At 58.6% G+C, this 25,775-nt stretch overlaps 1 protein-coding gene across 2 annotated transcripts in view; it reads right to left on the reverse strand.

Annotated features, from left to right (window-relative positions):
• The window catches only part of UNC5A (unc-5 netrin receptor A), a 62,778-nt gene that overhangs the window by 1,310 nt on the left and 35,693 nt on the right, over positions 1-25,775 (reverse strand). Inside the window, exons 2-15 of one of the 2 annotated variants that reach the window (XM_067732737.1) lie at positions 14,730-14,951; positions 8,984-9,127; positions 8,631-8,734; positions 8,289-8,469; positions 7,450-7,617; positions 6,704-6,868; positions 5,468-5,656; positions 5,060-5,362; positions 2,211-2,298; positions 1,817-1,985; positions 1,409-1,642; positions 1,130-1,279; positions 881-1,045; positions 72-250 (exon numbers count right to left, since the gene is read on the reverse strand). In XM_067732737.1, coding sequence (XP_067588838.1) covers positions 72-250; positions 881-1,045; positions 1,130-1,279; positions 1,409-1,642; positions 1,817-1,985; positions 2,211-2,298; positions 5,060-5,362; positions 5,468-5,656; positions 6,704-6,868; positions 7,450-7,617; positions 8,289-8,469; positions 8,631-8,734; positions 8,984-9,127; positions 14,730-14,951 — 2,461 coding nt within the window. The remainder of the gene's footprint in view (positions 1-71; positions 251-880; positions 1,046-1,129; positions 1,280-1,408; positions 1,643-1,816; positions 1,986-2,210; positions 2,299-5,059; positions 5,363-5,467; positions 5,657-6,703; positions 6,869-7,449; positions 7,618-8,288; positions 8,470-8,630; positions 8,735-8,983; positions 9,128-14,729; positions 14,952-25,775) is intronic. The other variant, XM_067732738.1, reaches the window with a different exon arrangement.

A 25,775-nucleotide genomic window follows, 5' to 3' on the forward strand; every position in this document is an offset into this window, starting at 1 on the left:
TCACCATCCTCTCCACCCAGGCTGGACTGCAGGTGGCCTTCACAGCCCCTCCCTGCCCATCTCCCACCCACCTGTCCAGGTGGAGTTTCTGGGCCAGAGTCCGCCAGTCGGCACCCCGGCTACAGGGTGGATCCAGGCTGGTAATGATCTTCTGCCGAATGAGGAAGGGGATCTTGAAGGCACTGGGGCCCACTAGGGCTGGGAGCCCCCCTTCACTCTCCAGGGCCAGCAGCTCAGCGAATCTCGTGTCCTGGAAGTGGGGAGGGGTGGAGGTAACCGTTACAACTTGCCCAGCCCAGCCCACTGCTACCTCACGCTGGGGGAATGCCTGGACCACCTCAGGGCATGGGGACAGTGTGGGCACTGTTGCTTCCCGGTGGGCCAGGGCCCTGCTCACTGGGGCATTGAGGTACAGTGACCTGCCCACAGTCACACAGCCAGTGAGCAGAGGAGCCTTCTGACCTCATTCTCCTTCCCACCCCATCACTCCTCCCTAGGTCACCTCTGCCACCCTCTGCTGACCAGCAGAACTCTGCTGATCACTCAGAACTCACTGCTGTCCTCTCACTGCCTCTGTCCTCCACACTCAGTTCCCTCATTGCTGCCTGTCTAACTCTTACTCATCCTTCGAGGCCCAGTAAAAGTCCCTCCTCAGGGAAGTCCTCCGAGGTCCCCAGGCCAGCTCCATCTCCCCCTCCTCTCCCTGCTGCTCCCATCTCCTCCTCCCCAAGTCCAACAGCATCTGTCTGCATCTGTCTACATGTGCATCTGCACCTCCCTCCCTGGGAGACTTGGAGGGAGCTACCAAGCGGTTTCTAGGAGGTGGGCTTGGTGGCAGGGTAGGCCCAGTGGGGGAGCACATTATGGCAGTGCTGCCCACCTTGGTGATGTTGAAGTTGATGTTGAAGCTCTGCCCGTCGCCCTCCACCTGCCATACCCACACCTTGCAGGCCAGGTCGCTGGTGCTGGGGCTGACGCGCTCCAAGGTGAAGGTACAGTGCAGGTACTGCTGTGTACCATTCCAGATGTGATAAAAGGGGATCTCCTGGGGGTGGGGGGTGACAGAGAGGTGGCATCAGGTGTGCCCAGCTCAGGTGTGCCCAGCTCCAAGCACCTTGAGCGCCCGCACCTGGTAGCTGACGAGGAGCTTGCTCTTCCACAGGGAGCTGGGCACGTCATGGATGGACAGGCGCAGGTTGTGGTAACTGTCCTTGAAGTGCAGGATGCGAGGCTCCTGGATCAGCTGTCCTCCCAGCTGCTTCTCCAGCTGCACCACCTCCTGCAGTGCCCCAGGTGTCAGCCAGGCCTGGGGGCTGGGAGCGCCCCTCTCTACTGGCCCCTCCCTAGGGCCAGGGGTGGTCAGCCGTCAGAGCCGGCCTCCCTGTGGCAGGGTGGGGCTGGAAGGTACCTTGAGTGCATCGTGGGTGTCATGCAGGCAGTAGACTCGGATGTTGTACTCGAGGGAGGTGCAGGCCACGGGGGCAAACAGAAGCAGCTTGAGGCGCTTGGCCGCGGCCACGCTGAGAGCCTCTCCCACCAGTGCGAATCGGCCCAACTGCTCCGTGAAGACATAGCAGGCGCCGGCCTCCAGCTGGCAGTAGTAGAGGTGGGAGGGCGCCTCCTCGCCGAGGTGCAGCACATCCTGCAGGCAGGGCCTGGTGGGTCAGCTCGCAGCCAACCACAGCTCTGAGGAGTGGCCGGAGACTGGTTGTGGGGGGGGGGGGGGGGGCGTGGCTCAAGGGCCAGGCAGGAAGCCAGACACCACCCTGAGCTTGGGGGTGGGGGGTGGGGGGTGGGGAGGAGGCTTGGGGCTCACCTCCCAGCTGCCTTCGCAGGATTGCTTTTTGAGGTGCAGGCTCCAGCTCTCGGGGCTGGGCTCCCCACAGTGGTCCATGGCGAGGATGACTGGCCGGGTGAGCAGGACTCCGGGGGGCCCACAGCTAACGATGGGACTCAGCAGGGTCTGACAGCCGGCTAGGGGCAACCTCAAGTGGGGAAATATGGGTGGGAAGGGAAAGGCATCAGTGGGCCACCCTGGGACCCTGGGGTTAGGGGCTGTGGAGCTGGGTGGAGCTTAGGAGCCCCTCTTCCCCTGCCCTCCCTCGGGCCAGGCCAGACCAGGCCCAATAGTGGGGTGGGCAGGGGCGTCACGGTGACAGCAGGAAAGGACAGGACCCACCCAGTCCCAGCAGCAGGGCCCATGCCCACACCTCACATCCTCCGGCTTGTGCAGTGTGAGGTAGATCTCGTAGATCTTTCCTCGGGGTATGGCGTCTGGGGGGATGAGGAGGCTGATGCCTGTGACAGAGCGGGGGGGACAGCCGGGGCTTACCAGGGCTGCAAAGACACCAAACACCTTACTCCGCCAGTCCCTCCCTGAGCCTCCCTCTGAGGACTGACTGGCACCAGCCTGGCCTGGGAACAGAAGTGCCACTGGGACTGCCAGGCTGGCCAACCACCCGCACAGGCATGAAGCTGAGTCAGGGAGACCCCGAGTGGCTGAGGGAACTCAGGTGGGAAATGCTTGCCTAGTTAGCTTGGGCACAGAAAACTCTGGAACCCCCAGGTACACTGTACCTACCTGCCCCATCATCCACTTAAAAGCTTCCCTGCCTCCAGGGTCGAGTCCAGCTCCTTGGCTGGATATTTAAGGCCCTTGGCCTGTGGGCCTAGCCTGTGCTGCATACTTGGCTGTTCTGGAGCCACCACCCTAAGTGTGCCTCTGAGTACTCCCCCCTCCTGGCCTGCTCACGTTCCTCCTCTCTCCCTCGGCTTGGCCACCTCTGGGTGGGCACCCCACCTCTGGTGACTTTGCTCCCTGTTGGGCAGTGGCCCCCTGCAGGTGGGGCTGGGGACTTTAACAATCTTGCCTACTTTGGTAACCTTCCCTAGTCTGGGTGCCATTGCACACACGTCCTGTCTGGCTGATTCGCCTTTGTCTCAGCGTCTTGCAGGGGCAGCATCAGAAAGCATCTGCTGGGGAGAGGTGGTTCCAGAGGAGAGGCAGGGGGCAGGCCACGGTGAGGCCAGGGGCTGGGGAGTCACTCTGGGGATGGCAAGGAGCGGTCCTGCCCCACCTTCCTGCCCTTTTAGGACAGAGAGCCCCTATATCAGGAGGGGCCTCAGAGGCTCATGACAGGGAGAGGGGAAGAAATTCTATGGCTATCCCACCAAGTCCAAAAGCATATGCGTGCTCTCCAGAGTGGGCAGCTCTGAGGTGGGGTGGCTGGAATATCACAACTTCCCAGCAACTGAAGCCCAGGACAGAGAGGGAAGCCAGTGGTGGTGTATTTGCAGCTACTGCTCCCTTCTCTATCCTGTGCTGCCTCCTGGTACTGGCTGCCAGGGTTGGTGATAGTCTCGGTGATCCACGTGTGAATGCTCTCTGTGGCGGGGGTACCCTCACTCAAATACTCATTCAGTGAATGCTAATGCTGAGTACTCAGGAAGGTGGGGAAAACCATGAGCCCTGCTCTCATGAAGCATTCAGTCCGCGGGGAGACAGATAAGTGGACGGCAGCAAAGGATGCTGGGTGTTGGGGGAGAGCAGGGTGGAGCACAGCCCACCTGGCCACTCGCCCCACCAGGGGAGTGAAGGGTGCATGGTCACTGAGCGCCCACTGTGCGCCTGCCTTTTTCTAAGAGCTTGACATGGACCATCTCACCTCATCATCTTAGCAGCCATGTGAGGGGGACATGAGGCATAAAGGGACAGCTACCAGACCCGAAGGAGAAGTAGCAGTTAAGCTAGTGGATGGGGGCAGAGAGACGGCATGTACAAAGGGCAGCCCAGTGTATTTGGGTTCATGAGAGCCCACCGTGGCTGCCAAGTGCAGGAGCAATGTGCATGGGAGGAGAGGCCACTGCAGCTGGCCACAGGGGATGAGTCCTTGTGGTTTTGTCATGTGGGCTTTGAAAGGAAAAGTGGAAGCCCCAGAAAGGGACATGATCAAGTGTGGCTCTAGTGAGTAAATGCTTGGAGCTGTGACTCAGACGAGAGGTAGGTGTGGTGGCCTAGCCCAGGAGAGGCAGCAGGAAAGACAAGCAGGAGGATGCAGGAGCATTTGAGGAGAAAGAATGATGGGATCAGTGTGTGAATGAAGCTGGTGTGAAGGTGAAGGGGGAAAGTGAAGAAGGGCAGGAGGCCAAGGTGACCCCTAGTTTCTGTCTTGAGCAACTCGGCTGTGCCATGCCTGAGGAAGAGAAAACTGGGAAGGAGGAGGTTCTGGGGGAGGGTGGGAGACGGTGCTGTTTTAGGCATGAGGAATCTGAGGTGCTGTGAGACATCCAGATGGAGCTGTCCAGGAGGCAGCTGGGTGTACGATTCTGTCACCCAGGAGAACTGTGGCTGGGGATGGAGGAATGGGAGTGATCTGCACAGACATGGCGATTAAAGCCATGGAGTGGGTGAGATCACTTGGGAAGAGGGCGCCAGGGTTGGGGGTGGGGGGTGTGCTCTGAGGAACACCTACATTTAGGGAGCAGGCACCAGGAGCAGCTGCAGAGGAACAAGGAAGTCAGGGCCATGTGGGGTCACCTAAACCGAGGAAATAGAGAATTTCAGGGTGGGAGAGGGGAGACACACCAGAGGCTGTGGCGCTTTCCCGAAAGATGACCATCAAAAGGGTCTGTGGATTCTCTATGAAGGCGTCTTTGAGACCCTGTCCCAGGGGTTTCAGTGAGGTGGTAGGTGGAGGAGCCCCTGTCCAGGCATTTTTCCTCTGCTGTCTCTCCACTAGTTCCCCAGATCCCTGGGGCCTAGGGCCCGGCACACACAGGCTGGTTGGCTGTGTAAATGAATGGACAGTAGTCCTGTGTCCTTGGGCAACAGAGGGAGATAGCTCTGGCCTCAGCCTCAGTGCCAGCCCCACTGCCAGCCAAGACTGGATCCTCTCCAAAACTCTATCCTTTTTCCTTGCTGGGCTGGCTCAGCCCTCGGGGTGAGGCTGAGAGGCATAGGAGGAACATCAAGGCCGTCCCGGTCCCGTCCTCCTCCAGGAGGGACACATGCTAGTCTTGTCTCTTAGAGCTCCCTGGGGCACTCTAGGGTCCTTCCCACCTGTATTAGGGATCATCAGCCGGCCCCCAAGGAAGTTGAAGGTCCCATAGGCCATGTTGCTGGAGCCGCGGGGCAGGGAGCGGAAGTAATTCTGGGTGGAGAGGCGGGAGACGAAGTCCTCAGCCTCAGAAGTGGGTGAGCTGTGGTGCAGCGTGTGGCGGCCGCCACCCAGCGGGCTGAGCAGGTGCCCGTTGGTGAGCTGGAACTTGGGGCTGGGCCCATCTTGCCGGGGACACAGACTGCCCTGGTAGGTGGTCGTAGTGGTGCTGAGGTCTGGCTGGATGGTGAGCAGATGGGGATTGTCTGCAAGGATCAGACAGACTTAGAGAGTGGCACGGAGGGCAGCCCTGTCTGGGCGGCCCTTGGCATGGGGGTCTGGCACGAGTGCTGGGGACAGGGGCACCCCACCTGCTTTGCTGGGCTTGATGCTGACGGGCTGGAAGCCTGAGGTGAGAATGGATGAGTCGGCCACATCCGAGTCCAGTCCCTCCTTCTTGCGGCAGTACACAAGAATAAGGACGAGCAGCAGCAGGAGGAGGCACACGGCCACGGCTACGAGGCCCACGTAGAGCGCCACGTCCTCTGGGCCGGAAGCAGCTGTGGGAGAGAGTGCAGGCTTGGGAGGGGTAGGGTGCAGGAGGCCGGGAAGGAGAGGTCAGCGGTCTACACCCCAGGAGGATGAGGCCTCCACTTCTTGGGCATCAGCACCAGTGGAGCAGCAGACGCTGGCAGCAGGGAGCATGGAATCGGCACACATGCATTCCAGTCCTGCATCTGCCACCACCTTGCTGTGTCTCTGAGCAAATTGCAACCCTCATGAGCTCAATTCATGTTGAAGTTGCTGCTGATGGAGAATGGAGGAGGGGAAGAGCCACTTTCCTGGGTGGCCTGGAAGCAGGCTGCTAGGCTGAACCTGCTCTTCTGGGGCCCAGGGCAGCTGAGACTGAGGGTGAGCTCCTAGGATCCCCAAAGCAGGGGATCTGCTTTCTGGGGAGGTGGGGGGGGGGTGTCTGCCATTCTGGTTCCTGGCCAGTCCCTGGGCCAGGAGCAGGGGTGCTAGGGCTCTTCTCCTTGTCTGCCTCCCACAGGCCTGGGGCAGGGCTGAGGAGAGAGTGATTGACTGTCTGGAGGAAACTATATTGATTTTAGAAGGGCTTTGCATAATGGAAGAAATGTCCATCAGAAAGGAATTGACACAGATAATCAGGTTTTTAATTGAAAGAATGGGGGAGGGTGTGTTCTAGAGACAAAATCCAACAGAGATCTTTAATTGTTAGTTATGGCCTTGTAATTAACGGGCCTCACAAGTCTGGTGTCCCCACAGGACTTGTGTGTGCACTTGGGGGAGGGGCGGAGGTAAAACTGCAGGAGAAGACAAGAAGGGGGTTGGGAGATGATCCCAGAGGCCAGGTGTGCACAGTAAAATCTCCAAATGTATGCATGTCTCAGGGCAGGTATGGGAGGTATTGGGGTATATGTGGGCACATGTTGGGTGTGTTAGGGATGGGGTTCCCCAAGGTCCTGAGCTTTGAATACGGGGTGCAGCCTGTGGCAGGGGACTGATCCCTTAGCCACCACCTCCCGGGGGCAGGGCCGGGCCAATCCTGGCAAACTCAAGAGGACTCCTGGGTGGAGAGGACTCACTGTGCACGCAGAGGTCACTGGTACAATTGCGGGTGTCCAGGTCAGTGCCTCGGCACTCCTCACCTCCGTTGCGGGGTGCTGGGTCAGAGCACTCACGGCTCCGCCAGTGGGTGCAGTCGAGCCCACAGGCCGACCACTTGCTCCACGGGCTCCAGCTGCCATCCACTAGATGCGAGACAGACATGGACAGAGAAGAGATGGTGTGGTCAGCCCAGGGAGCCAGTCTAGGCCATCTGCCAGTGTGGCCCCGCTGGGAGTCCGGACCTGGTGCAATGTCAGGGCTAGGGCCAAGCCTGCCAGGCTGCAAGCCCTCTGGTGTCCAGCGGGCCTGGATGATGCATGCTAATGACAAAAGGCACGATGACGCTGGGCCTGCTTGGTTCTACCCACACCGGGGGCCATCCTGGCCCTGGGGCAGTGAGGGCACTTGGTCACACAATGACCCTCTGATCCCAGGCACAGGTGGTTCTGCAGCACCAGGCTGGGGCCTGCCCCACACTGACTGTACCTGTCCTGACTGCACCTTAGATCCTGTGACTCAGCCCCTCTGCTGAGGCTGGGCCTGGACACAGACTGAGCCCTGCCTCCGATCACACTGAAACCCATCCTGGCCTCAGACTGTGAGCCTGGCCCTGCGTGCGGGCGGGTGGGATGGAGCCATGGGGAGCAGGCTGGTGGGCACGATGGAGCCAGGGCACGGAGATGGCGTGGTGAAGAGCGATGCGGGAGGCGGCAGCCGCTGGTACCTGGGCACAGGGTGGCGCAGGCTGTTTTCTGGATATTCTGCCCCTCACAGAAGGCGCCCCCGTTGAGAGGCGCCGGGTTGGTGCAGCTCCGGCTCCTTTTCTGCCAGCCACGCCCACAGCTGGCACTGCAGACGGACCACTCGGTCCACGTCGACCACCCACCGTTCACTGGCCGGACAGAGAAGGACTGGGGTCAGGGAGCGGGGGCTTCCTCAGACACACTGGCCCAGGGGCCAGGGCAGGAGGACAGAGGGGCTGTGAGCTGGAAACGGGCAGGCTACAGCTGTGTTGAGAGAGAGGCCCTGGAGGGGAGACCATGCTTCTGCCCATTGCCCCCAGGGCCTGGCAGCACCCACTCCACAGCCCCTTCTCCCCGTGGGCACCAGCCCTAGCTACAACTCCCATGTTCCTCCAACCCAAACCCCAGCCTTTCACGGGGGTTACTCCCACACCCCTCCCTCTTTCTGCTCCTGGGGGTGCCCAGGTCGCTCTACTTCCTACCCTGGGGACACAGGAGTACAGGCTGTGGTCTGTCACTTTCCTAGACTCCCATCCTGTCCGCTCATCTCCTTCTGCACAATGGCCTCCTGCCCACAAGTAAGCCAAGGGATGGTCCAGCTACAGATGACCATCAACCTGCCCCCCATCTCCACCCAGATAGGCCCTTGGCTCCCTGACAGCCACAGTAAGCCCTCTCCCTGTCCTTCCCAGTCAGGCCACGGTTTGGCTTGCCTGGTCCTGGCTCTGCAGGGAGCCAGCCACATGTGGTTGCCCTGAAGGCAGCCCCAGTGCCTCTCCTATGCCCGGAGCCCTTCTGCCCCACCAGCACCGGGGCCCACCGTAGACGATGACAGCAGCGGAGGCGCTGCGGCGACGAGCTACGATGTTCTTGGCCACGCAGGTGTAGTTGGCCGTGTCGGCCAGGCGGGCCTGTCGCACCACCAGGCTATGCTCCCGCGTGATGTACACATTGGGGTCCAGGGATGGGTCCACCAGGTCCTCGTTCCGGAGCCACTCCACCTGGGGGAGGGAGCCATGCCACTGTACTACCTGACTATGCTGGCCCTGCCCGGAGCGAGAGTGGCCCCTGGGGTGGGGGATCAGCCTGGAGGGGTGGGCAGGCGGGACTCGAGACCTGGGAGCACTGCCCACCTGTGGAGTGGCACTGGAGCCCTGCTCACCTCAGCTGGAGGGATGCCCTCTGGCGGGCGGCAGGGCAGCACGATGCCCTGCTCCAGGGACACCTCCTTGGCCAGCGGCTCCTGCTCAAAGTTCTTGCGCAAATCTGGGGGAAGAACAAGAGTGTCCTCCAGGCTGAGTGCCTCACGACAGGTCAGCCTGGCTGACCCTGTCCCCTGGTCCTGCAGGGGCCACGGCACATGCCAGAAGGAAGTGTCAAGTGCCCAGGGGGACATGGGGGTGGCTGGGCAGCGTCCATAGGCACTCCCTCCACCCATCAAGGCAGGATCTGAGGGTTTCTGATGAGACCTCCTCCCCCAGTGACACCCTAGGGCCACCTCCGCCCTGGACTCACAGGCAATGCGGATGTAGGCCTTCTGACTCTTGGTGGTGCCCGAGGAGCTCCATGCCACGCACTGGCACCAGTACTCCTCCAGCCCAAACACCTTCTCCACCTGCTGCCTCGAGACATTGATGCGGACCTCCATGGCAGGCAGTCCTGAGGGTGGAGCGGTGGGTAGCAAGGGCCGGGGCCATGCCTAGCCCCCAGGCCTCTCTGTCCAGTCCCTTGCCGGGCCCCTGCACCACCATAGTCCTCCCTCTGCTCTGCGCGGACGGACTGTGGGGGGGGCAATGCTCTGCCTGGAGGGAACACTGCGGGGGCTCAGTGGGAGTCCCTTTATATCACCTGAAGGTCAAGAGTGGGTGCTTAGCACTTCCATTCATTATACTTTGTTACCCAAGGCCTGTCTCCCTGGAGTCACTTACAAAAATATCACTACAGGAGCTTCCTGTTGTTTCAGAGACAAGGGCACAGAGGAGCCTTGGGCAACAGGGGCTGGCAGAGGAGGTGGGGCAGATAGGCTAGCCCTGGGACCTTTGTGGGTTAAAAAAAAGGGTAAGGAGCGATCTGGCTCACCTCCTGGGGTTAGTAGGTACATCCTGATGAGTGATAATATAATAACAGCTATTAACAAGATAATTACAGTGATTATGTTGTATGATAATAGACCCCTGGGGCTTAGCAAGGGTTTCCCATGTGCTGGCTTATCTTTTTCAATCTGCTCTCTTGGAGGTATTGCACCCACTCCATGGATGAGGAAACAGAGGCTCAGAGAGGCAGTGACTTGCCATAGGCATCCAGGGCTGTCTGCTGTCTGAATCCAGAGTATGTTCAGAGTGCTCAGAATCCAAGGCGTGCGAGGGGTTCACCGGAGGAGGGTGCTGGGGTTCCCATCCCACAGGGAGAAATGCTGGCGAGGGGGAGGGGGCAGCTCACAGAGGGGAAGCTGGCCTGTGATGGGTGGCCGGGACCCTCTCTACCCTGAATGGACTGGGCTGGAGGAAACACCTCTCAAGGATGGACACAGTCCCCCAATGTCTGCCACACCCGGAACCAGGTGTGGGGCATCTGGGGAGGGTCCAGATTTCTGAGGACCCAGGAGGGGGAATACCAGTCCTCCTCCAGGACCCTGGCCCTCAGACAAAACAGTGTCCCCAGGAGTAAGAAAAGACTGTTTCCAATTTTTCCTCCTCCTGACCCCAATTTCCCTTGGGTCATTGGCTTATCAGAAAGAGGGAGAGAGGCTGGTGTTTCCACTGTTAACAGAGAAATTCAATTAGGGCTGCATTGCAGGAGGAGCCGCCGCCAGGCTGAGCAGGCAAGCCAGGAGGCTGTTTTCTGTCTTAATTTCTCTAACGTGTCTTTCCCTGACCCCTGCCCAGACCCCTCCTCATGAGTCTCTCCGGCTCCCACACTGGGCTCCCAGATTTTCCTATCCCTCACCCCTGCCCTCCCCGTGAGTTTTCGCAGGATTTGGGGTGTGTGTATCACCTCTGGCTGAGGTCACAATCACTGGGCTAGATCCCTCCATTCTGGGCACTGCCTACCCCATCCTCTAAGGCACTGGATGTGTGCATTCTAGTGGTGTGGGATGAGGGCTGAGAAGCGAGAAAGGGTCCCTTACAGGGTCTGTGCATAGGAGAGGGGCCCTGGGCACCAGCCAGCTGTCAAGCACACAGATTCTTGGAGCATCTGAGAAGGAGCTGTGCACATACTTGGGGGTAGAGACAGGGTCCTCCCTCTCAGCCTTTGGGGTTAGTGGTGGGAGACCTCCAGAACATTCTGAACTGGATACTTTTCCTCTCTTGGGTGGACAGGTCTATGGATGGACTGCTCCATCCCCCATGGTGGTGGGGGGAGCTCGTGCACCACCCAGGCAGCTCAGCTCAGGGAGAACAGCACTAAATTTAAGTGCTCCTGGGACCTCCTTGGTGGTCTAGTGGTTAAGAATCTGCCTTCCAATGCAGGGGATGCGGGTTCCATCCCTGGTTGGGGAACTAAGATCCCACATGTCTCAGGGCAACTAAGCCTGTGCGCCGCAACTACTGAGCCTGTGCGCTGCAACAAAAGATCCCGAGTGCCTCTACGAAGATCCTGCGTGCTGCAACTATTTGGCTGCAACAGCCAAGTAAATAAATAAATATTAGGAAAAAATCTTAAAAAAAAAAAATTTAAGTGCTCCTATTTCTTTTTCCCTGTCTCCTCCACACTTCTGTCCTGCCATCTCATCTCCTTCTTGCTGCCACGAATAAGGGCCAGGTTTGTCCATGAGGTCTAGATCCAGGCAGTGCCCTTGAGCCCCACAGGCTCTGGGAGGTGGGGAGACCCAGAGCCTGCCCTCTGGTCCTTGAAATGAGGGGCTGTGCCCTCCCTGCTGCAGGTCAATGAGCAGCCTGGCTCCTGGAAGCAGTTTCTGGGCACGGCTGTGTCCGCACCTGCCTGGTAAATGTGAGCAGATGCTAGCCTTGGGGAGGGATGGGAGGATGTAGGGGTCCCTGCTGGCCCAGGCCTAGGAGCGTGTCGGGTGTGTGCTGGCGTGTGAGTGCCGTGGGCGTGTGGGGAGGCCCTGGTGTGGGCATGCTGAGGGTTTCTGGGAGGTGGAGGGGTGGGGGTAGGGGGCTCTGAGGGCAAGTGAGGGCTTAGGGTACCTTCTTACCAAACTGCTTCTAATAACCAGTCAGTTTGTTTAATACATGATAAATTACACTCCCAGACCAGACTCCAATGCTTGGTTTTGCAAATTTCCAGCTTTTACACTATCAGTGGGTTTGGGTTCAAGAGATTTCAGGCTTTGGTCCCCTCCCCCTGGCCTTCTGGATGGGGAATGGGGGCGAGCAAGGGGGAGATCAGGTGCTCTCTCCTGGGGTGTCCACCCTGCCATTCCCACCCCCATGCAGAAATGGGTGGGGCTTCAGATTTGGGCTGACCTCTGACCCCATCATACCTGCCTGACCACAGAGCATTCCTGGCTCAGGGTCTTGGGTCTGTGTGTAGCATGGTGGTGCCGCCCATGGCCTGGGCATCTGTTTGTGGGTAAGTGAGAAGCCTATCTCTTTGCCTCAAAGCGCTCAATGGCTTTGGGTTGAGAAGTCAATAAGATCAATGAAAATTCAGATTTGCAGGCCATGGGAGGCCTGAGGTTGGATGCTCAGAGCAGGAGGGGGCCCTGGTGGCTATGGGGACGTGTCCCCGTGAGCTCTGCTCTCTGCCTGGCTTTGAAGGGAGCAAGGCCAGGAGAGCCTGTTGGGGAATGTGGGCTGAGGGCTGGCCTGGCCTGTGACTGCTATGTAGGCAAGAGCCTGGGTCTCAGCCAAGCCATGGATTCCAGACCTCGTGATGGCAGGAGACAAGGAGGGGTATATGTGGGAAGCCAGGAAGGGGAGGTGTGAGCAGTTTGGGGCTGGCCTGGCACCTTCCAAGAGGTTCCAGGACAGGCTCTCAAGGCTGTGGGGAGACAGGTCTCTGGCTGTGGCTTGCTCTTCCTCACCTGTCCTTTCCTGGGGGGACCTACCTCAGCAGCAGGAGGACTCATAATGCTGCAAAGTGGTGCTGGGCCCTAGGCATGGGGTAGGGAGAGAGGAAAGACCTGGGGCTGGGCTCCACCTGGGTGTGAGAGATCTCACAGCTTCCCCCACCAAGGGGGGCCATCCTCATCCCCATTTTACAGAGGAGGAAACTGAGGCCCAGGAAGGGAAGGGGGGCTTGCCGCAGAGGGCACCAACCCCATGCATTCCCCTCCTGAGAGTGGGAGGCAGAGCTGGATCACCTGCACCAAGAGCCTCGTGGGCTAAATTCTTAGCACCTCACCGAGGCCTGGCACAGGGTAGGTGCTCAGTTAAGACCTGAGGACTGCAAGGAGGACGCTGCCAACAGCAGGTGTGTGTAAGGCCAGAACAATGCAGGGGTCAAGGACCTGGGCAAGAATCACTCACTAGGGGGCTGACACTTGGGGGGAAGAAGACCAGCACCTGGTGACACTGGCAGGGGAGGATGGGGCGTGACTTCTGTGGACCAGAATGCCTGGTTGGAGCCCTGGATGAGTCAGAGCCATCTGTAATAGGACAGGTTGGCTCTGAGGACTAAATCACACGCTGATGAAACCCAGGGCTCGTCTGCTCACATCTCGGTTCTTGTGAGAGCTTCCGAGTTCACCAGGGCAGGGCCCCCTCCTCCAGTCTCCCTCTGCCTGGCACCAGCTTCCCACATTGCAAGTGTGGCTGCAGCTTCCTCGTCTTGCCGACCACCCCCTCGACCCCCACTTCTGCCACTCCAAACCTGGGCCTCTGGCCAGGCTCCCATTCCCTGCATTTGTCCTTTGGCCTGATAAACAGTCATTCCAGCTGGTTTTAAGACCGAGGTTGGATGTTATCACCCCACCCCACCCCCACTCCGGGAATCCTTCCTGCGCTGCCCAGTCCCTCCCACCAGGAGCATGGGCCACCCCTCTGGGCCTGTGGTCCCCTGCCTGTCCTTGGCATCAGTGTGAGCTGTTCTGGGTGCCACCTGCTTGCCCCTGTGACTCAGGCCTCACTCAAGTGGCCATACTGGGCACAGGGTCTGTGGGCTGTATGTCTCAGGCTGGCTGAGCCTCAGTGGCAAGGGGCTCAGGACTTAACCTGAGGGCTCATCATGTGTGTGGGCTCCACAAAGCATCAAGGCAAAGGGGTAAGAAATGAGCTTAACTGGGGTCCAGTTAGCGAGGAGGAGAGGCTGTTAGCTCTGCCAGGCCTGCTCTCGGGGAGCATGGGAACCCAAACAATGGCTCTCTGCCCCCATCCCCATTGCCTACTGCCTAAGGCCAGGGCTGGAGGTGGGGAATGAGGTGTCCCACAGAAGGGGCACTTCTTGGGTCTGCCTCTCCTGTCAGCCCCCCACACTGGCTCCGAGTGTCACCCATAGCTCTGGTCATGTCACTCGGTAGCTTGAAATCCCATAGGACTGTGACCTCACTCCAGAGCCGGACGGGTGAGGCTCCTGGATGGCACCACTGCCCGCTGCACACACTCCACACCCTCCCTGCTAAGCCTCGACCTGCACGCCGGCCCATCTGCCTCCAGGGTTTTGCTTGTGCTGTGTCCCTTTCTGGGGGTGCCTGGGACGCCCTTCTCCTCTTCTCGCCCTGACCAGGTTTACATATCACCTTCCCCGAGGAGCCTCCCTGGGCAGCCACAGATCCCAGAACTCAATGAGAGGTCACTGTGCTGCCCCCATCTCCGTGGGGCTGTGTCTCTGGCTCAAGGGTGGGTGCTCAGGGAACGTGCCAACGAACGGACCAACGAATGAACCAACAGATGCACAAAGAAAACAATCACGGAATGTGAGGTCCGTGATCTCTTCCATCATCTGGGATCCACTCTTTTCAAACCTTTCTCCGCTGGCACCACTTGCCAGGCTGCCTCTGGGTCTGCCTGGGCTCAGATGCAGTGGCAGGGTCCCGCCCCCCCCAACCCACAGAGCTCCCTGGGGCATTTTGGGGGGCTTCCCTTTTACTCACTCCCCCACCAAGTGATGAAGTCTTGTGAGGGTGGGCCTCCCAGGGAAGGCCTTGGTGTGTACACAGTGGGTCCCAGGTGTGGGAGTCCTGCCTCTCCTGGGGACCTGGGGTGGTGCACACAGAGTGGTTAGTTTCACCCTGGCCTCGGCTCACAGGCATGCAGCAGGGGCAATGGCAGGCCCCTCTCTGGGCCTCCACTGCCTCTGAGTCTGAGACTCGCTCCCCCTTCGAGTGACTCCGCCTGGCACCCCAGCCTGGTCTCACCGCTGCTCCCATCCATGCTGTGCTCGATCACGTGGTCCACCTGGCGCACCCACTCCCCGTTGCACTTGAAGAAGATTTGTGTGGCGGGCATGGCCTTGCACACTAGCAGTACCGGCTTGTTCTTGACGATGTACACGTCCTCAGGCTCCACCAGGAAGTGGGGAAGCAGGTCTGGGTTAGAGCCGGGCACCGGGTTGGCCACTGTGGCACTCTGCTGGGCCCCTGCAGCAGAAGCAAAGGGGGCAGGTGAGCTGGGGCCTCTGCTGGACTTGCGGGGCCCTCCCGGGGCTACCTGCCTGTTCAGGGGCTGGGACCGAGCCAAGAGGAGGCAGCAAGTGGGGCCAGGCTCTGCCACTTCCAGCCCAGCAGGCTGGGCTGCTGAATGCCTCCCTTAAACTTCAGTGTCCCCTTCCATAAAATAGGGGAAGAAGCAGCCCCCTGTGGAGACAAATACGGAAGTGCCAGCACACAGCAGTGGTCAGGGCTCATTAGCACGCTAGTAGAAGTTTAGGGATCTGGTGAGGCAGCCCACTGCCCTGGAAGGCCCCGGGCGGGGGGTGGTGGAGCAGAGGGGTGGGGAGTGGGGGGGGAGGTTGGGGGGAGAGAGGGAGGGAGGGAGAGGGCCCTGGACAGCCTGGGGCTAGGGAGGGCAGGAGTCCCTTCCTCTGGTGCCCTGGCTGCCTCGGGGGCTGCTTCCGGGTTGCTCCCCATTCCTGGCCCCTGCATGTAGTAGGTGCTGAGAAAATACCAAGTGAATGAAGGAGGGGAGGAGGCTGTGACGAGTGCAGATGTGAGGGGTGTTGGTGGCAGTGCTACAGGAGAGGCCCCCAGGAGGGGCGACTTGGGGTGAGCCTGGGCTGCTGGGTGGGTCCCGGGGAGGGTGGGAGCCAGGAGGGTGTGTCTGGGAGCTTCAGGGGCCCGGCCCACGTCCCACCCTTCAAGGAGACCAGAATATGGGTTTCCTCCTAATTTTAACTGCAAACCACAGCCATCCCACAAGTCATTTGTTGCTAATTACACAGGTAATTGGCTCTGAGGCTTTGGTGGAGGTAACCCCCCAGAGCAGTCTGACCGTCTGCTCCACCGGCAGGACCCTTGAGAGGGTGGGGAGGGGCAGGGTGGGGGGGGGTGGCAGGATGGAGAGTCGGGGCACCCTCAGCCTCCACACCCACCAAACAGGCCCCTGACGGCCTGGCCTCTCTCAGGGCTGCAGTGATTTCCCCCAACACACACTCACAGCCAACAGGGGGCTCTGGACATAAAGAGGGAAAAGCTTGGGCTTCAGAGACCCATCTGCTCCCTGCTAGTGGTGACCTTAGGCAGGTTACCCATTTTGTTGTCTATGACATCTATGGAGGTCCTGTCTGCCCCGTGGGGGAGTCTGGAGGTGCCTCACGCAGTCGGCCTCCTGGCTCCACTACCTCCTTACGGGCAGCCCAAAACCCATGAAGGGCTTCTAACAGGGAGGCCTGGCTCCTCGGGCCCAGGGGGCACCCACGCTGCCCCTTCTCTCTTGCTTGCACAGGGACCCTCTCCTTCCAATGTGGGAGTCTGCCCTCTCCACCCCAAGACTGTGATTTGGGGGAGGGGATCTGTGCCTGGTCCTGTAGGCACCGGGTGGGTGAGCTGGGAATGTCTGCAGAGGCTGAGAAACCTGGTGTGACTTCAGTTAACCCCTGCTTGTTTCCTTGCCTGCAAAATGGGGGATGGTACCCAATTCTTAGGGCTCTCATGAGGATGAAGTGAAAAAAGGCACAGTGCTCGGAAACTGTTGGCTGCTCTCCGTACCCAGTGCTTTTGCACTGACAATGCTCCTTCAGTAACTCTCCTAGCAATCTCTTCAGGGGTGGGGACTGATGAGGAAACTGAGGCACAGAGCCAGCAGGTGTCTTGCCCTCAGTGTCTGCAGCAGTGGGCTCATCCACCCCTCCTCCTCCCGCCCTGGCCTCTCCCCAGCCTCTCTCCCCCCTACCCCCTGTACTTTCTGCTGCTCCGTAATGAAGGCTAAGCTGCCAGGGAACCACACTTGCAGTTGGGAAGACAAGCTCCCCTTGTCCCGCCCTGCCCCATCCTGAACCACTTCCATGGGGCTCTGCCAGTCCTTGGGTCTCTGTTTTAGGCTGAGGAAGGTGGGGATGCAGGCAGAGGGGAGAAGCCATCTAGTCATCTTACAGATGTGGAATCTGAGGCCTGAGGGAGAAGTCACTTACCCAGCCCCGCAGCTCCAGCCCTGGACTCTGGGGGGCCCACATCCTGACCCTTTTTTATGACATTCACTTGTCACTCAGCCGCCCTGACCCAGGCAGCGGGCTCAGCCGGGGCAAGGCTGAGCTGGGCTCAGACCTCCCAAGGTCTGGAGAAGGGTGGGCTCCCAAGTGTGGGCCTGGTAGGTCCAGGAGCCTCTCTAGACACTTCCTGGGGAAGCCACGGCATCTTTGCAGACCCCAGGGCTGCACAGGGGAGGGCTAAGCTTGACCCCTGAGCAGGGCCCACAGGGGGCTGGGGGCAGGCATCACAGGCTCCAGAAGGGCATGCGAGACCTCAGTGTCAGCCTCCAGGCCTGCCCACGCCTCGCCTCACAGAGGCTCAGGGTGATGGCCTGTGTCTGATTACTGGCTGGGAGCTGGGTAGGCAGGGGTTCCAGCTGGGGGTATGGGCAGGGAGAGGGCACATGGACCCCCCCGACTTCCCTATCGATCACCGCGCCAAGCACTGCTCGTGTCAGCCGCCCGCTGAACCCAGCACAATCCCTCATGTCTGCATTTAACTGCTAATGAAAAATAAATGTACTGTGACCAATAAGGGACATAGCTCACTTCTCCTGGGCCTCCGCCACGCCACGCTGGCATGGTCTCCCCTCTCCATCCCCCTGGGGGGGCATTTATTGGGTGGACCCAGGGGCCCCCTCCAGGCTGCAGTTATGACCGCTGGCAAGGACACTCTAAGGCCATGGGTGGGGGTAAATTCAGCCCCTCTTGGGGCTGCTGGAAGCTTCCTGGGTGGCCAGAGCTGGCTTCCCCTCCCTCTGGCCCCTTCTCCCACCACATGACCTCCACCCTTGTGGTCGGCACCTGCAATCTGCCCACCCCCCTCACCGTCCCAGTTAGGTCTCTCACTTGGACTAAAGCACAGTGAGAGCCTTGGGTCTCTCCCTCTCCACGTCGCAGGCCACTAGCATGAGCTATCTTTCCCTTTGATATGAAACCCTGTACTTGTCTATCAAAGATAACAGCAAGCAGTGCATGCTCAGTGTCAAATGATATATGATGTTTTCAAAAGGGCACGGACTCTAGTTCACTGCAGTCACCACCACTCCCTAATGCCCCCTTTCTCCCTGCCGGCACTTTCCTACCTTCTCCTCAGGGCCCAGATCTATCGTCACTTCTTCTGAAAGAGGACTCCCCCACCTCACTCTCTCAGGAAACCACACATGCCATTTTGCCCCCTCTGCATCTAGGACCTGTCCTCTCTGGTTCTATAGCTCTTATCACAGGTGAAGCAAGCATGTGGCTGAGGCCTGCCCAGCTCGAGGCTGCCTAGAGCTGGTGTTGGCGAATGGGGACTTGGATTTGGGTGCCTACTTCTGCTCCCTTCTGGCTGTGAGGTGATGAGCATGGGAGGAAGGCTTTGCAAAGCAGATGCACTGGGGCTGTGGGGGAGCAGGCAGGGACAGGGCCCGCTGGCCACACAGGCCCTGCTGTATCCCGAACTCCACCCTCCAGCTCGCCAGAAGCTCCGTCCGCCACAGCCTCGCCAAGTCTCTCTTACTTGCCCAGCTGCCCTCTTGGAATTCAGTTAGAAGACTTCTTTCATTTACTAGCAGATCCCTGAGAACTTGGTCACTGAGAACTGCCGATGGGGCTGTATGGACGCTCAGGGCTTGAAGTGGGAACCCCATTCCCAGTGAGCCTTGGGGCTGGCCAGCTGGCCCCCGCCTGTCTCAGGAGGGCACTGGCTGCCCAATCAGCCCCAGCCGGCACCCCTGCTCTGGCTGCCCATGAAGGGTGGGAGCCCCAATCCTAGCAGTCCCCACCTACAGTGTCTTCTTAGGGATAGCAAGGGAGACCACGTCTTGTGTAAGAGTGTGTGTGTGTGTGTGTGTGTGAGAGAGAGAGAGAGAGAGAGAGAGGGTGTGTGTGTGTGTGTGTGTGTGTGTGTGTGTGTGTGTGTGTCTGTGTAGGGAGGCTGGGAGCTAGAGGGGGATAAGAGACCCCTGGGTAATAGGCCTTGGCCAGAGCTGAGCCTGGGACAAATGCTACCTTCTCCTTCCCCTCTCATGGTGCTCTTATGACCTGAAATGTATTCATTCACTCATTCTTGCATTCATTCAGTGAATACTTATTGAGTGCCAGGAACTGTTCTGGGATTTTGCAGTGAGCAAGACAGACACATCCTCTGCTCTCAAACACTTTCATTCAAAACGGAGAAGCAAAAGAAAATAGAGGATTCAGAAGTTGCCAAGTGTTCTGAAGCAGGTAAAAAGGGGTGCTATTTCGTAAAGGGTGTGGGTGCAAGGGCTCTAGAGGGGAAGAGGGCTTGGGGCAGGTTCCTCTGTTGAGGTGATGTCTAAGTAGACCCCTGAGGGCCAAGGCCAGGAGGAAAAGCATTTTAGGAGGAGGGAACAGCAGAGGCTGTCAGACAGGAAGCAGCCAGGTTTGTTGTGAGGACAGCGAGGAGGGTGGCCAGGGCAGAGGGAGTGCAGGGGAGACGAGCAGGAGGTGAGTCAGAGAGGGAGCAGCGGCCTGATCTTGGAGTTTTATTGGGAAGGGGTGAGGAGCATCTGGGGGGCTGTGTGCAGAGGAATGCTGAGATCTCCCTGCGTGAGGAATGGGTGGAGGGAGGGGCGGCAGTGGAGAATCGGATGGGGAGGCATTCTGTGGAGTGGACCATGGTAGGCCTGTCCCATGAGGTCTATCTGGGAACTCCCACCCAGACATCCAGTCTCAGCCAACAAGCCACCTCCTCCAGGAGGCCTTCTTGGATCCATACTCTTTGTCACTTTGCCCCTGTGCCCATGCTGTCCCCTAAGCCTTCCTCCAGGGTACATGCCATATTCAGGACTGGGCATGCTGCCTCCTCCACTAGACTGTGAACTCGCTCGGAGCAGAAGCCCAGGTCTGACCTGGATACTGATGGAGTGTTTGTTGAGTGACTGAATGACCACCCCCTTTTTTCCCTTGAACTTCAGAAGATTTGCCTAAGGGTTGCCCCCTTCACTCTTGTCCTGCAGGGAGACCCAGAGAGAGCTCAGAGAGGCCCACAGGCAGAGTTGTGGGCAGGGAGAGGCTCTGTGCTCCAGCCTGCCCTCCGCCATCCCCCAACATGCTGCTGCTCTGAGGTTGAGCCCCCCTTTTCTCACCTGCAGCCTGGGATGATAAGGCCTACTCGTGTAACTCTGAGGCCCAAGGTGGGTGTGAAAGTGCTTTCAAATGTTTTATTTTTCAAAGCACCATGAAAATATGAGGTGTGATTAATCAAGCTACTAATGAACTCGTGTTTTCTGAGTGAGGACTCAGTCTCACAGAGCAGGGTAGGAGCACTGGGGGCAGGGTGTCATCTGGCCTCACTCAGCTGGGAGTAGTGAGCACTGCTTCTCAAGAACAGCTGTGCCAAGCCCCTGTCCATAACTTGACAGGGGCTTGACAGGGGCTCCTTTTTATCCCTCCAACAGCCCCGGTCTGTGTCAATGGCAAAGGGGAGGGGCAGCAAGCCCCTGCTTTCGCTACTTCCCTGAGAAATGTTCTGGAGTTGAAGTGGGGTGGAGGAGAGAGAGGGGGCTGGGAGCCTGGCAGCCTCTGTCTTTCTCTTCCTGGCTGTCCACCCAGCATTGCACCCCCTCACCCCTGGGCACCTATGCTCCCAGTCTCCCTGGCTCCCTGGCCCGGAGATGTGCATTTGGTCGGTCCGCTTGGGGCCTGGGTGTTCTGCTCCACAGGCCCAGGTGGGGAGAGGAGAGTCCACAGGATGGCGCACCACGCCCTTCACCTGGCATTCGAGGCTCTACTGGCCCAGGGCCTGACCTGTTACCTGGCCTTGCCTCTAGAGCCTCCCTTCAAGTATGTAGGATGGCATCTAGACTACTTGCAATTCTGCAAAGGCTTGTGCATACTCTGGGACCCTGCCTCCCTCCCGCGTCTGGCTAACAGTACCCGCTTTTCTGCAGGGAATGCCTGGCCCTCACACTACTCAGTCCATACAGTCATTCGGTCCTGGTGGGCTGACCCCATCTCTGGCCCCAGAGGTAGGTATACTACACTGACTAGTTCCCAGACAGGAAGGTCACCCCATCCCCATAGATGGGACTTCGGGATTTGGGTTGGGCTGCTGGGAAGAGAGAACCTCTCTGCTGGGCCAGTCCTGAAGGCTTTGCAGGCCATAGGAGGCCAAGTGAAAGGGGAGGCCATCCACAGGTCTGAAGCAGGGGCTTGGAGAATGGAGACAACCAGGGAAGAAAGAGGTTGACTCCTCACTGTGTTGAAAGCCTGGGATCCCAAGAAGCCAGAAGGCAGAGCTACCCCTGGATTCCTTTCTTTGCCTAAAGCTAGCTGGAATGAGGATCCTTTCATTGCGTTGATCTACGCCCCCCATCTGCTCTCTGCCTGGGTGACTTCTACTTGTCCTTCAAGGCCTGCTCAAACACCCCCTCCCCGAGGAAGCCTTCCCTGACCCCCAGACAGAGCTGGCTACACCTCCCCTGAGCTCCCACAGCCCCTGGCCGAACTCACCTCAGTACCTCCCACATCATATGGTCACCATTTATGAATCTGTCTCCCCATGCAAACTGTCAGTGCCTTGAGGGCAGGGACTGAATGGTGACATCTCTCCCAACCCTTGAGCATCCCCAGAGCCTAGCCAGGGACTGATACATAGCGAGTGTCCAGCGAGTGTTTGTTGAATGAAGGTTGAATATCATTACCTTGACTGGGACCAGAGCCCAGAAAGGAGGGCTGAAAGAGGGGGAGACACACTCAAACTTGGCTGGGAGCCAGCTCTGTTTACCTTCCAATCAAGCAATCAATCAATTCTAGAAACACCCGTGCTGGACCGTGGGGAGGTGGACCAAGGGGACTGTGGAGAGGCTCATGTGCAGGGTTGAGGGGAGACAGAGGGGGCTGGGAGCCATGGCCACAATGGTGGGGGACAGAGGGGGTGCAAACACACAGAGGAATGGGGATTTGTGCCTTCCTGCCCATCTACACCCCTGTGGCCTGAGACGGCTTCATTATTATTTTTAAAATGTGGGCCTTCCCTGGTGGCGTAGTGGTTAAGAGTCCGCCTGCCAATGCAGGGGACATGGGTTCGAGCCCTGGTCTGGGAATATCCCACATGCCATGGAGCAACTAAGCCCTTGCGGCACAACTACTGGGCCTGTGCTCTAGAGCCCATGAGCCACAACTCCTGAAGCCTGTGCGCCTAGAGCCCGTGCTCTGCAACAAGAGAAGCCACTGCAATGAGAAGCCCGCGCACCACCACGAAGAGTAGCCCCCACTCACCGCAACTAGAGAAAGCCCGCCCGCCGCAACGAAGACAAAACGCAGCCAAAACTAACAAAAAAAAAAATGATGAGGGAGCTTCACTAGGAGGCTTTGATAAGCAGGGTTGAAATCTGCATTTGCTGTTGGAGACACACAGACAGCGGCGGGGTGGAGGAATGGTGGGCGGGAGGCCCCAAGATGACAGATCTGGGGGCTACACGAAGAACCCTGAGGTTCCAGGTGGCAACTCAGAGGTGTGGACCTGCCTGGAGCCAGAGCAAGCTGGGGGGTGCGCCCCAGAATTCTTCCAAATCCATCATGTAAAAAACTCTGCTCTGCCCACCAGCTGCTTCCGAGGCTCACCGACTGCTGCAGACTCCTATGCTGTCCCTTGTTTCTTGAGCCTCAGTTTCCTCATTTGGGGCAAATAGCACTGACCCAGCCCCAGGATGAGGTGGGTCAGGAACGACATCCTGCCCAGGGCCTCCAGGCATCCACCAGTGCTTCTCTTCTTTCGCTTCCCGGCCCCATGGTCCATCCCTCAGTCATTTGTCTCCCTGGCTGTTGCTCCAAACGTCTCAGGACTTCTGGGAGGGAAGGGACGGGTCTACTGCAGGCCCTCCTGTTGGGGAGCACGCAGGAGGTGGAGGTGGCAAGGTGGGGTGACAGCCCCTCACGGTGTCCCTTGGAAGGGAGGGCTGCTCCCCTGACCCGTGCTCACACACAGACGTGAGCGGCACTCCGGTTTCTATGGTAACATGTGCACGAAAATGTCACAGAAGCGGCAACCACCTCCCCAAGATCGGAGGAAAGTCACCCTCTTCCCCAGTGGGCTCCAGGGGCTTGGTCACAAGGACAGACACAGGCGTCACGAGGAGGACATGCAGACAGGCTGAACTGCAAAGAACAAGGCAGTTGGGGCTGGGCACGCTGCCACCTCACCCGTGTGGCTTGTCCTCTGGCATCTGCACTCAGGTGACTTCTACCCGTCCCTCATTTCACAGACAAGGAACATGAAGCTCACGACTTGCCTAAGGTCACACAGACACAGAGGGCAGGTATGCTCTCCACGCCTCCTGGCCCAGGCCAGCCTAGGGCAGGAGTTATGGGCCTTTCCTGGACCAAGGTCTGGCCCCACCCACCACACCACCCCTTGCTCACTTGGCTTACCTGCTGACCCTTCTCTCCTTCTAAAATCCTCCAAGCTCATCCCACCCCAGGGCTTTTGCACTTGCTCTGCCTACAATATGCTGTCCCCTGCTCTTCCACAGCTGGCCCCCTCTAAACCCTCAGGTCTCAGCTTCAACTTTCTTTCCTCCAACAGGCCCTCCTTGACTGCCGTGTCTGAAGTAGGCCCTTCTTTTGTGTGTGTTTTTTTTATTTTGACCGTGCCAAGTGGCTTGCGGGATCTTATTTCCCTGACCAGGGATCAAACCCATACCCCTACAGTGGAAGTGTGGAGTCTTAACCACTGGACCGCCAGGGAAGTCCCTGAAGTAGGCCCTTCTAACTCAGCAATGCCTCCCTTTCCCAGTCTATTTTCCTCATAGCACTCACCGCTATGTGAAGTCATCTTGTTTGTGTACTTGTTTGCTGGTTATTGTCTAGGTCCCCTTCCCCTGAAACGTGTCATGACAGCAGCTTGTCTTGTTCTCAGCTATAGTCCCAGGCCTGGCGCATAGTAGGTGTTTGATAAACATGTGCTGAATTCATGAATGAACAAACTCGGTCTTCCAACTCTATGCCCAGAGCCCACACTGGGCGCCACACTCCTGCCACTGCTAAGAGCCCCTAAACCCACCAGTGAAGGGGACTTAGAAACTATCAGGATGCCCAGGGAGAGAGTGCTTGATGGGGGGGACAGGCCTCCAGGGAACCCCTCCCAGGTCCCCTTCTGGCCACAGGGCCTTGCTTTGGACCAGAGAAATAGTTAATAAAGCTGAGGCTTAAATAAGCATTTGATTAACAAACGATAAAATAGCTATTGTGTCCCTGAATTAAGCTGTAATTGTGGCTGATAATTGGCTGGTTAGAATTTAATAAGCTGCAATTAAATAGAATGGAATCCAGGGTAATTATGTGGTCGCACAGCCCAGAGAGAACCAGGGAAGGAAGGCTTTTTCCTGCTTTGGAATCTTCTGCTGGTGCAGTGTGTGTGCTGTGGGTGTTTCTGGTGGTGGTGTGTGTGTGCACGGCAGGCTTCCTCCACTTTTCACCTGGAAGAGGCGGGCAGGTGGGTGCTGGCCCAGCCCCCTCACCACTGCTCGGCAGGAGATCATCACGCAAGCCCTGAGCCCTGCCAGGGCCTGTGGCAGCTCCAGCTGAAAGAGACATAAAAGGATCCCTGGCACAGTTCCCTGCAGGGTGGGAGGCCGTGGGAGGGTGGCCAGAAGGGCACTGGGAACACGGGGGAGGCAGGCAGGCAGGGAGAGGGTCTGCCTGCCTTCCTAATGAGAAAACTGGGGCTCAGAGAGGGAAAGAAGTTGCTCAAGGTCACATAGTGATCAGCGGCCGGGCTGGGCAAGATTCTCAGGTTGCCTTGTATCGAGGGTAATTCTGAGTGGCCAGGAGGCTGGAGGACACTTCCCTCTCCCCACCACCCCTTGCCAGCTCCCAAGGCATCCCTCCCCATTTCCATCCTTCACCAGGTAAATACACAGGCTAAGTAAGGATGGTGCAACTGTTCCACACATGCACCCTTAAGACAAGCTGCCCCCCATGCTCCCATTTCCCTCTCCCGTGGCCGGCCTGCCCGCCGGAGGCCCTGGTGGCTGCAGAGCTCCCTGGTGTCTCAGCCTGGCACAGCTATCCCTGCTCCCAGCCCAGGTGTGGCCCCCACAAGTCCAAGGGGATGATGAACAACACTGCTCAGGCACCGTTTATGACCCCATCAGCACTTTTACAATGTTGCCAGCAATTAATTTAATTAAGGACCCTGTCCTGGATATGCTGGCATTTCATATTTCACTGGTTTAGTGTGAGCCCGGCCTGAGCAGGGGCCAGGGGTGGTCCAGGAGCGGCAGCTCTGCTCCCCGGCTGGGCTCAGCTCAGGGTGCACAGGGCAAGGCAGTCGCACCCCTCCTCCCGTGATGGAGCCCAGAGACAAAAGGGGGGCCACCCAGAGGGAGGCCACCCAGTGATCTGCCCTCGGCCGGTGGGAGACACTGCCCACAACCCCAGCCAGCACGAGCACAGGCACACAGGCTCACACACACACGTGCACATGTGCACACATGCTCACGCATGCATACACCCATACACAGTCATACCATGATAATAGTGGCGAACTTTACATGGATTGTCTCATTTGGCCCTCATGACAATTCTAGGAGCCAAACTATTTTAAACCTCCAACTTCCAGGTGAAGAAACTGAGGTGGGGACAGGTGAAGTAAGTGGTGAGTGGTGGATTCCTACCCAGGCTGACTACTGTGTCCCACGCCCTTAACCAGGTCACACTGGTTCAGCAAATGTGCTGGACACGAGCCACACAGCAGTGCCCAAGCCAGACTCATGTCCCTGCCCTATGGAGCGTCCAGTGGCCACAGCCCCACCTGGGAAGTCCTGGACAC

The sequence above is a fragment of the Pseudorca crassidens genome, chromosome 3, assembly GCF_039906515.1.
Source record: "Pseudorca crassidens isolate mPseCra1 chromosome 3, mPseCra1.hap1, whole genome shotgun sequence".
Lineage (NCBI taxonomy): Eukaryota > Metazoa > Chordata > Mammalia > Artiodactyla > Delphinidae > Pseudorca > Pseudorca crassidens.